The 11,256-nt window shown below is 55.7% G+C and overlaps 1 protein-coding gene across 3 annotated transcripts; it reads right to left on the minus strand.

Annotated features, from left to right (window-relative positions):
- Positions 1 to 55: 55 nt before the first annotated feature.
- FKBP8 (FKBP prolyl isomerase 8) lies at positions 56 to 9,961 on the minus strand. 3 transcript variants are annotated; one of them, XM_032867703.1, is made up of 9 exons: positions 9,868 to 9,961; positions 8,179 to 8,510; positions 5,241 to 5,410; positions 4,979 to 5,067; positions 4,474 to 4,694; positions 3,654 to 3,826; positions 1,664 to 1,741; positions 1,016 to 1,147; positions 501 to 587 (listed from the first exon to the last, which is right to left on the minus strand). In XM_032867703.1, the coding sequence occupies exons 2-9, from the start codon at positions 8,483 to 8,485 to the stop codon at positions 501 to 503; spliced, it is 1,257 nt and encodes a 418-aa protein (XP_032723594.1). In that variant the 5' UTR covers positions 8,486 to 8,510; positions 9,868 to 9,961. The 3 variants fall into 3 exon arrangements, with proteins under 3 accessions (XP_032723592.1, XP_032723591.1, XP_032723594.1); XM_032867701.1 differs by lacking the exon at positions 9,868 to 9,961 and having other exon boundaries at positions 56 to 587; positions 4,474 to 4,691; XM_032867700.1 differs by lacking the exon at positions 9,868 to 9,961 and having other exon boundaries at positions 56 to 587.
- Between the last annotated feature and the right edge of the window lie 1,295 nt (positions 9,962 to 11,256).

Below are 11,256 nucleotides of genomic sequence, written 5' to 3' on the forward strand. Positions count from 1 at the left end.
TTATCTCTGGCCCAGCCCTAAGTGACAGCGGAAGAAGGGACTAGAGGCAGCAGAGTGCGGGGTAGGAGGCTTTATTTCACTGGAGGAGTGGGAGGGAGAACCTGGACAGAGGGCAGCAGGCGGTGTGGGTGGGGATTGACGCTTGGACAGGGACTGGGTTGGGGAAGGGCTGCCCCCAGGCCTGTTGGGAAAGAGAAACTGAGGCTGGCCTCTGTTGAGACCTAACCCAAGGGGATGGGGGTGGGGATGGGAATTGGGTCTGGAGGAATGAGGGTCCCCTCCCTCTGGGCTGGACTTGAAGCCCGGGCCCTGCCTCACTTTCCTCCTATAGGGCCATAGTCCCTCCTGTCTCACTGGGGCCATGTGGCCCCCACACCTCACTGTTCCTGCCCCAGAGGAGGGGGCTGGATCAGACAGGGCAGTGGACAGGGAGCCTGGGGAAGTTAGGGAGCGCGGGGTGGGGTCCGTGGTGTGCAAGGGGGTGGTGGCCACCTGGGTGGTCAGTTCCTGGCAGCGATGACCACGGAGAGAGCCACGCCCCCGAGGGCAACAGCAGTCGCCCCAAACAGCCACTTCCAGGGGATGGACTGTGGATAAATGGAAGGGAAGAGAAGGCTGGAGAGTGGTCAAGATTGATTCCCCAGGCTTCAGCTACCAACATGGCCCAAAGAGGCCTCCCAGCAAACCACTGCCTGACAACGCCTTTCCCACCTTCTGGCAAACCCCTACTCATACATCAAAACTCAAGCCAAGTGTCCCCTGCTCTAGAACACCTCCCCTTCCCCTCTGGAAGAGCTATCACTCCCCGCCCTGAGCCCTCCAAGTCTTCTTCCATCTTCTGCTCTAACCCTGACTGCACAGGGCTGAGGCTTCTCTGTGTTCCCAACATCGTCCAACATAGCCCAGTTGACATCAACGTTTGCAAAATGAAGAAACTCCTTCTGGGTAGCATGCCCCACCCTTAACCCCTGCCCCTCCTCTGGGAACATCCCTGCGCCTGCCAGCCCCCGCTCACCCAGGCACCCTTGCCAGGACACTTGGCAGGCAGCCGGCTGGGGTTCCCCAGCATTTTCCGGTACAGGGCGGTCTCTGTGCTCCTCTGGGCCGCGTGCTTCTTCACCAGTTTTGAAAGCTCTGCATGGATCGTCTGCAAAAGGTGGGTGTCAGTTGGGCTAAGAACATGCAGTGGTAGCAGCCAACCTGACCATCGTCTCCGATGTTCCGCCTTTCTGGGGAACCCTGGTCACTTTGGGGCGAGAACCACTGGGACACGAAAGTTCCATCTGCTCCTCTCGGGGCATCAGCAAAGTAGGGGCTGCCATCTCTATCCCCCTAGGCAACCAGTGGATGGGGAAGAGTACAAGGTGGCCAGGAGAAAGGAAGATTTTGGTAGAAAACCTGAGGACCCTGACACTGGCCATGTTGGTAGCACCCTTGGCCTCTGGGATTCTGGCTGGGGAGGGGTGAGTTCAGACCATCTATGCAGGGGTCATAAGGGTCTCAGCAAGCTGGCTGGGGCTCTTCAGTCACCCAGCCCCTCGCCGTCACTGCCCAGGCTAGAACCCCAGGAGAGCCACAGCAAGCAGGACAAGGCAAAGACCACAGGATGACTTCCCAGACAAGTTAGCAGGGTAGGTCCCAAGGCTGCCTCCTTTCTGCTCACCTTGTTGGAAGGTTCCAGCTTCAGGGCTGCCCTCAGAATGGGGATGGCCTCACTGTACTCCCCTTGCTGGGCCAGCACCTGTGGAAGGAAATGGATAGCGTCATTCTAGAACGACAGTGCACCATGATCTTCTTCAAAAGGCCCAGCCCTTGGGGCACCTGGGTGGCTCAGTGGGTTGGAGCCTCTGCCTTCGGCTCAGGTCATGATCCCAGGGTCCAGGGATTGAGCCACGCCTCGGGCTCTCTACTCAGCAGGGAGCCTGCTTCCTCCTCTCTTTCTCTCTGCCTGCTTCTCTGCCTACTTGTGATCTCTGTCATATGAATAAATAAAAATCTTAAAAAAAAAAAAAAAAAGGCCCAGCCCTGCTAGGCTCCTGATCACCCTGACTAGTCCCAAATCTATCACCCACAATCACCCCAGGGACCCAGCCACCCTTATACCGTCCCTGAGCCCTCAGACGACATAAGCCCCCCACTGGGCTCAATGTCGTCCCAATCTGCTCCCTCCTCTGCATGTCTGTCTCAGCCTTTGCAGGAAACCTGGGTGCTGGCCTCACCTCCTCCCTTGCCACCCTAGGTGGCTCAAGAAGCCAAATGAGCATTTCCAAAGCTTTGACTACAGTGAATGATTCAGAGCCAGCCAATGAGGCCCACCTGAACCATGCAGGTGTCACGGACAGACATGGAAGCCTTGAACTTTCTGAGTGAGCAGGTAGAAGCACCTTGGTCACCCTGAGGGGAAAACCCACAGCAGACAGGCACAGCATCCCAACAACATTGCTAATGCCTGGATCCAGCCATGCCTGAAGCCAACCCCCTATACTTGGCAATTCCATAAGTTATTAATTCCTCCTCTTGTCTGAATCTGTTAGGATGGGTTTGTGTCGCCTACAACCAGCAGATACAAATGTGAGGCTATAGGAGCAGACAATTCCACTGCCCCCAAGAACATCAGATCCCTGAGAAAATAGAGATAGCATCTTCGTCCCACGTTTCTACACAGAACCCTACACACAAGTAGTTTAAAAATGCCTGTTGGAGGGAAGCCCTGCTCATGCCTCTCATCGACAGGCTAGCTGACCCATCATTTCCTCGTGTCTCAATTTCCTCAGTACTGCTAAAGGCGCTGAACTCCGCCCCCACCAACCCCCCCCCCACACCAAACACACACACGTGGAGATGAATAGCAGATGGGGACAAAAGCAATTACGGTCAAGTCTACACAGGCCAAATTCATCCCTACATTCCACAGCATTTACTGGGCACCCACTGTGTACCTGGCCCTGTTTGCATGGCTAGAGATTTACCAGTGAGTGAAACGGACAAATCTCCAGCTTCTAATAAGGGACCTAACAGCCACAATGACACCTGCCTCTGCTAACAGCACCATGGTGAACATAAAGACAGGGCAGGGGGTCAGGTGGGTGTGGCGGGGGAGAGCTTCCTGAGGAGGTGACATAGGAGCAAAGACCTGAAGGAGGTGAAAGGGGGAGCCATGGGGCGATCTGGGGTGTGAACAGCTCAGGCAGAGGGCAGAGCCTGTGCAAAGTCACTAGGGTGGGAGTAACCCCAGCCTGGGCAGCAAGCAGTGAGGAAGCTGAGCAGGATGGAGAGAAGGAAGAGGAGAGATGGAAGGGGATGGTGGGAGGACCCGATGACCCAGAGCCCCAAGGGCTGCAATGAGGACTTGGCTTTTTACTCTGAGACGTGTGAACCATGGAGGATTATATACAAAGAGCAGTCACCAAAGGGCCGCAGGGCAGTGTCAGCAGTTAGGAGGGAACCTAAGACCTACGGTTCAAGTCTGGCTTGTCAACGAATTGCTATGATCCAGACCACACCTCACCACCTGTCTGGGACTCAGTTTCCCCACCTGTATCCCAGAGGGCTTGGCTGGCTGATGCCCGTGCTCGTCTCAAATCCAGCGTTTGGAATCAGCCCCACTGCTCTGGGTGTGGGGGAATCAGCAGGTCCACCAGCCCGCAGCTCACCTTGCCCTTGCGGAAGAGAGCCTTGATGTTGTCGGGCTGGTGCTCCAGCACGAGGCTGCAGGAGCGTAGTGCGGCTCGGTAGTGGTCCAGCTTCAGCTGTGATGCTGCCAGGTTGTTCAGACATTTCACCTTCAGCTGCAGGAGCTGCTCCTCCTCCTCGAATGTCATGTCCACTGCAGCGGGGGGGCAGGGGGATGTTGGTGTTCAACCGTGGCCTTGGTTACCGCACCGCCAGCCCCCCATAGCCGCCCATCTGTGGCGGGCTGGCCACCTCTGACCCCAGGGAAAGGCGCCCCACACACTGTGACCCAGGTCAAGGCCCGCTCCCTCTGGACCTGGTGGCAGAGGGGACTGAGTGGGGAGGGCCTCGGAGTACCCCAGTCCCAAGAGACTGGGGAGAGGGGCTCTGAATTCCCAGGGGCGGGGCCTCCACCATCTATTCCTTGGAGGACCTCAAGCCTCTCTGGTCTCAGTTTCCCTTTTTCTAACACGGGCCAAGACCAGCCCATCCTCAGGGCGCTCCTAAGGAGTAAGATCGAGCCTAAGCAATGCGAGGACCTAACCACAGGGCATGTGGATTGACATGGTCCATGGTCACTCACATTCCAACATCTACCTGCGTTCTGTACTATTCTGTTGATTGAGGACATACCATAAGTCTACAGTGGACTCTAGTCTAAGGGTCAGGAAGAGTTGAACATCTGTCCACATTCTGGAATATTCTAGATCATTCTGAGTCTGAGTCCTTCTGTGGCTGGATGCTTCTGGCATGAGTGGATGGCTTCGCAGGGTGGGCGACAGGATTTGACTTGGCACTCACCTTTGGCGCTAGAGGTGATGGCCTTGATGGCGAGGTCGTAGGAATTGGCAGCCAACACGAAGTCGGCCCGCTGGTAGTGGGCATTGCCACACTCCCGCTTCCGGTTGGCCAGAGCCACACGCTCCTGGCCTGTGAGCATCTCCAGGTCAGGCCCATCTACGGCAGTCTTCAGGGTCACCTCCAGGCACAGGGCCGCGTGTGGGGGGATATACGGGCTCCTGCTGGGGGATGGGGCAAGAGCAGCACTCAGACCCAGCGGCCACCATGAGCAAACCCCAGACACACTGGGTTGGCTAGGGAGCAGGGGGGAAAGGGCGAGGGCTCAAGACTTGGGAGCTGGCTCCACCATCACCCCCTCCTCAGTGAAATGAAAGGGAAGTAACTTGCCACCCATGGGCTTCCTGACTTGGTGAGTGACTTCCCCTCCCTAAGTCTGTTTCTTCTGCTATCAATTTGGTGGGCAAAGGGGTCCCCCATTGGGACCCTGCTGGTAACAGGTTCTCACCTGCCCTGGGGGCCATAGCAGTACTTGGAATCAGCAGTGACCATAGCTGTCTCCCCCACATCCATGAGTGGAACGCTGAGATCCAGGGCCTGGGTTTGCGGGGGCAAGAGGGTCAGGCAGGCTCAGGTACACAGTAGCAATGCCACGCCCACTCCGACCCCACCACCACCCTGCCCCCCAGCGGCCACCACCTCCCCTTAGTCCCCACAGGCCTCCTCCACTCAGCTCCAGACCAGATGCCAGGGCCCTCACGCCCTCCCACCTGGATGACGTCACAGTCGCCCAGGGTGAACACCAGCTCTGGCTCTTCCTGCACCCGAGTGCCGTTCTCCAGCGAGGTCTGCAGCTGTACAGTGACTACCTGGCCTTTAGCTGGGCGGCTCGAGCCAGTTGGGCCTGGGACCAGCGTCTTCTTCCGTAACAGCCCGTTCCCTGCCAGGGACCGGGGACGAGCAGCCTATCACCGCGCAGGTCAGATGGGTGCTTGCTCCCCCAGAACCCCTCTCCCAGCACCCAGCTGAGCCTCAAAGAGCTGCTCTGCCACTTACTGGGTAGGTGATCCCATGCCCCTGGGACTGTCCCTGGCTGGACACTAAGCATGAAAGGATCAATCTAAGGGGTGACAATTATGGCCCGTCTGACCATTATCTTAAGAAAATTTAGATCTGGGATGCCTGGGTGGCTCAGTTGGTTAAGCGTCTGCCTTCGGCTCAGGTCATGATCCTGGGGTCTTAGGATCGAGTACCATATCGGGCTCCTTGCTCAGTGGGGAGCCTGCTTCTCCCTCTGCCTATCACTCCCCTGCTTGTGTGCACATACACCCCTTCTCTGACAATTAAATAAATAAATCTTTAAAAAAAGAAAAGAAAATTAAGTCTTGGCCCAGACAAAGAGCTGAGAAAAGTCATCCTGCCAAGCAGAATCAGGCTGGCAGGGATGTCCAGGATAGACTCTGGAGCCACCCTCCACTCCCCCTCCTGGTTCCCATCCAGCCCTTCAACACTGGGCCTCCATTTACCTAGCCATGAAATGGGGACATCAGGGAGACCCCTGGTGATACCCAGTGAGCAGTCTGCTTGGTTATCAGAGTCTCTGTGACACCAGGATTGTGTCTCTACCAAAGAAGCACATCACTACAATTCAAAGTTAAGCAGCCAGAGGGTCTATAAGCAACAGTGTCCCTGATGGGCCCACAGTCCATGTTTTCCTCCAAGCCCCAAGCAATCACAGGAATGGCCAAATGGCCATGGCGAACAGTTACTGAGCAGCCGTGAGGCCCAGCACCCTCACGCATCCACTCACGGAACCCGCACAACAAAGAAAGCCACTGTCATCCCACGACCACCACTGAGGCAACTGAGGGCTTACACCTGTGAGGCCCATCAGACTAATACCTGCAGTCATCCATATTCCCAGCATTTACCTGGATTCTATAATATTCCACCAGTTTGGGATATACTGTAACTCTGAATGGACCTTTGACTAAAGGTGAGGGACAGGGAAATAGCTGTTAATATTCTGGAATATTCTAGAATGTCCCAAATTTCTGTACTGTTCCCCAACTTGTCCATACTCCACATCCAGTTTCAGAACTCATCTAGTGGCTCCCTAGGAATCCCTGTGTCTCTAAGTATCTGGGCACGAATGGTGGATGTGCTGGTCGGGTTATAAGCAGGCACTAGCCTCTCCTCTTATCTCAGTAGACTCTGGGCAAATCATGTACCCTCTCAAGGCCTCAGTTTCCTTGGACAGAAGCCCAAATTCTCACCTCAGAAAGCAGCTGGCTCAAACATTAATGGGCAGTCAGGTTCGTGCTCAGAGGGAAAGCAGAGCAGCTCTTAATATCAGCAAAGAAGAGCTTCCCAAATTTTAATACAGCCTAGGAGGCTGTCTGCTGGGCAAGCACCTCCATTCACTGAGCCTCAGTTCCCTCATCTGTAAGACGGGGAGATGGTGGGACGCCTGGGTGGCTGATTTGGTTAAGCGTCTGGCTTGGGTTTGGGTCATGATCCCGGAGTCCCAGAATCGAGTCCCACATCTACTTCTCCATCTGACCCTCTCCCTTCTCGTGCATGCACGTGCGCTCTCTCTCAAATAAATAAATAAAATCTTAAAAAAAAAAATGGGGATTTGGTAAGAATTACATTTTAGGGTTGTTGTAAGGCTAAAAAATGATGTGTGGGCCTGGCACAGACCCAGCAAATATTAACTGGTGTTATTTTTATTTTTTGTAATGTTATTATTTATTTATTTGAGACCGAGCAAGAACGAGAGACAGCATGAGCTGGGGTAGGGGCAGGCAAAGAGGGAGCAGCAACCTCCCCTCCAAGCAGAGAGCATGATGTGGGAATGTGGGAACTCGATCCCTGGACCCTGAGATCATGACCTGAGCCGAAGACAGATGCTTAACTGACTGAGCCACCCAGGCACCCCAACCTGGTGTTATTTTTACAAGTGGCATTTCTATCAGCAGTAGAAATGATAACAGTAACAAATCTGCATTATCAAATCAGGATTACTTGACACTATTGCTTTAATATCAGTATTTGTGATCTTATTAATGATGTTTCACTACCATCATTATTAGGGGACACTAATGTTATTTAATATACAAAGTATCAGTACCAGCAGCAGTATTTCTCTCTAGTCTCCAGGGTCACTATCATGGGGTACATGATGGGGCATGTGTGTGGGATCCCCCAGTTTCTTTGTTGCAGGCCTTCTCTGAGCAGTTGCAATGCTAATGCATGCTATGAATCAGACAGAGGATTGAACAAAATGAGATGTTTTCCAGATCTATTTGACCCCTGGACACATTTTCAGGGAAGAGGCACTTGTCAGACAAATGCCAAAAAAGGAAGCAGTGGGGGCTGGGAGCTGCCAGCACCTGGAGTACTGGCTGTGTGGCCCTGGGCAGGTGACTCAGCCTCTCTGAGCTGCTCTTAGCAGCTCTGAGAAACAGGGCTAGAACACGACGTGCATGTGTGCATGTGACAATGAAAGGGGTTCTTAGATATGAAGTGTCTCAACCAGTTGCCTGTGGCAAGCGATCACCGTGGTTACATGTTTGACTTCCAAACTACTGCACAGCAGAGAGGGGGAAATGAGGCTCAGGGGAGAAGATGGCCTAGGCCAAGGTCATTCCTGAACCTGAACTGTCCAGGCCGTGTGGGTCAACCCAAGCCACCCCTGCTCCTTACCCAGGATGTCCAGCCACTCATCCGGGGCTGGGGCGGGCTCGGGCTCAGGCTCCATGGTGGCCAGGAACTCTCGGGCCAGGGCCCCAGGCTGCTCGGCCTCCTCCAGTGGAGGCCGCCCCACGTCTTCAAGTGGTGGCAGCTCACTCAGGTCTTCCTCCTCCTCCTCCTCCTCCTCCTCCTCCTCCTCCTCGCCCTCTGCGTCTTCCACCCCATCCAGCACCTCGAAGTCCTCGAGTGGTGGGACCCCAGCAGGCGGTGGGGCAGTGGGCTCAGGCCCCGAGGCAGAGGGCTCAGCACAGGAAGCCATGCTGCTGGGGGGACGGGAATTGGCCCTGGTGGGGGGAATGGATGGGGTAAGAATCCCACCCTCACATTCTCCTCTGCATCCATTCACCCACTGTGTGACTTAGGGGCACCCGGCCTTAATTTCCTCATCTGTACAGTGGGTAAAGAACAACCCAGGTTTGTCCTACACATCAAACCCTAGCCATCAATCAGTCTCAATGTTAGCTGTTTTACAGCTGATTATTTTTTAGTTTTTACAAATACCCAGAGTAGGAAACATCCTCTGCCCCCTTATTTTACAGAAAAGTGATTTGAGGCCCAGAGAGGCAAAGCGATTTGCCCAAGGTCACAGAGCAAGGTAACTGCAGGGACAGAATTTGAACCTGGGGTTTTAAACGCCCAGAGGGGGTTGCTAGGATTTTTTTTTAGGGTGACTGAAGTCTCAGGAAGTCTGTTTTTAGAGCCCAGAGGGAATTGAATCTTTACCAGGAATCCCACCTCCAGCTGCCCCTTCTCCTAAGGGTTGCCACTAGAAATCCCAAGCCTTTTCTTTCCATACCCTGAATCTAATACCACTCCCCCAATGCCAAGGACTCTAGCCCATACCCTTCCCTGGGAGCCCTTCCTCCTCTCAAGGGTCCTGACCACTCTCTCAAAGTAGCCTCCTTTACAGGGGTGGTCAAGACCCCCAAGGGATTCTACAGCCTCCTCTTCTGGCTATGAACAACTGCCCCTCTTCCCCAGGCCCCAAGCTCAGAGGTGGTAAAGCCTAGTTTTCATTCTAATTCTAACCCACAGCATCTCCTCCCTAACCCTCACCTGCCTGCTCCTTCCGGGCCCCGGCCCCATTTTCTGAGACCCTCCCAGCCCCCACCCCCACAATCCCCTGCGCCCGTATAACTCGCCCTCCCCCCTCCCCCAACCACCGCCCCCAGCCTGGGCCAGCTCTCCCCACAGCCGCTCAGTCGACCCGTAAACACCCTGATGTCCCCAGACGCCCCTCAACGGATCGCATCATACCCTACACCCTCCAGACGACACCCCCACCCGGGCCTGGCTCTCCGTCAACCTCCCACCCAGGCCCCCAACGCCTCATGCCTGTTTGACGCCACCAGTCTGGGGCCCCCGACCCCCGCACCCCTCGGGGCCCCGGGCCCTGCACTTCTCTGCCAGCACTGCCCCCACCTACTCCCCTCAGTCCCCTTCGGTTCCCACCCCCAGCCGCCCGCGCTCTGCCGCGCCCCCTCTAGCACTCCGACCCTCCGCGCCCCCCGGCTCGCCTCCCCCCGCGGCCCTTGGCCCCGCCCATCGGCCCCAGCCCCCGTCGCCCCGGCACCCAGACCAGCCCAGGCCTGGGCAGCGCCCCCAGCCGGTGCAACCCTGCCGGCGCCCCGGGACACGTGCCTCCGGCTCCGGGACCCCCGCCTGGGGTCCTGCACCCCCCTCCCCGCCCCCAGCCGCGGCCGCCGCGCCTCGGGAACCAGGCTCGGGCGCCCGGCCCCGCCCCCGCCGCGCCCATTGGCCGCCGCTGCTGCGACTGTAGCATCCATTGGTCTGTGCGCACATCCGTCTCGGAAGCAAGCACCACCCCCTTCCTGCTTGTTTCCGCGGGGCGTTCTTAAAGGGGCAGAGGCTGCCGCGCCACCCGGAGCGGGGGCGGGGGCGGGGGCGGAGGCGGGAGAAGGGGTCTCAGGAGTCTCTTCGCCAATTAGCGCCGCGCTGCCCACCAGGACTTACCGTTCCCGTTTGAGCTTCATCTTGCTCATCTGCGAAATGGGGATAAACACTGCCATGCACGCACTCTCACCTTGTGGGGGCTGTTGAGAGGACAGCCCTAAAAGGTGTTGCCTTAAGAAGCTCAGACGTGACTGTCAGTGCAGCTCTGGGACTGCTGGACGACCCACCCTTAAGCCCTAATTACAGATGTGGACCCAAGGTCTCCAGGGGAGCGATTACCCAAGGGCACGCAGAACCTCCGCCACCCTCGCGTGGCCTAATCCCCGAGAAAGCTTTTCTTTTGCACAGAGAAGAAACGCAATTAATGGTTAGGTGAGGGAGTGAGCAAGCAGGGCTGCTGGAAGGAGTTTCTTCTCCCTGCACCCTCTGCCAGAGGGTGATAAGATACCCATGGCCTCGGGAGAAGGTGGTAGCTTCGATTAGATGGGTTTTTATGGATCTTGTTTTGAAAAGGAGCGGGGACACTTAACACTTCCCTCGTTCTATTTTGTTTTCTTCCCAGGAGTTACCCATTTGCAGATCTCCTTCATTCTTATCCCACTCTGCTCCACCCTGGGAAGAATTTTGCCTGTTTTGTCCCCACTGCATCCTTGACTGATGCCTAGCACCTATGGTATGGGAGTTGGATAAATGAATGAATGAATGAATGAATGAGTGAGTCACTGGCTATTGGAGGTAGCTAACGCCAGAGGAGGTAACTGGCTTTAGAGGTAACTAACTTGTCAGATTGGTGCTCCTTCCAAGGTCACCTCCTACAGGAAGCTCTCCCAGACCTCCCCAAGGCAAAGCCTGATTGGCAGCCCTCTTAGCATGATGAACCTTCACTTCATAACTGATTTTATGTCTGTACTATTATTTGACTTAACTCTGCCTTGCCCCCCTAGGTTGGAAAACCCCCATAGTCTAGGAAGGGTCTGTTGTTTGTCATTGTTTTAGCACTGGGGCCTACACAGTGACTGGCACAAAAGGAGTGGAGGTGGGGGAATTCAGGGAAATCATTGTGGTTGGAAAGCAGGCAAGCTAACAAGTGAAAGAGGTGCTAGGGTGGTGAAGATA

The sequence above is a fragment of the Lontra canadensis genome, unplaced genomic scaffold, assembly GCF_010015895.1.
Source record: "Lontra canadensis isolate GAN:19392208 unplaced genomic scaffold, GSC_riverotter_1.0 scaffold35, whole genome shotgun sequence".
Classification (NCBI taxonomy): Eukaryota; Metazoa; Chordata; class Mammalia; order Carnivora; family Mustelidae; genus Lontra; species Lontra canadensis.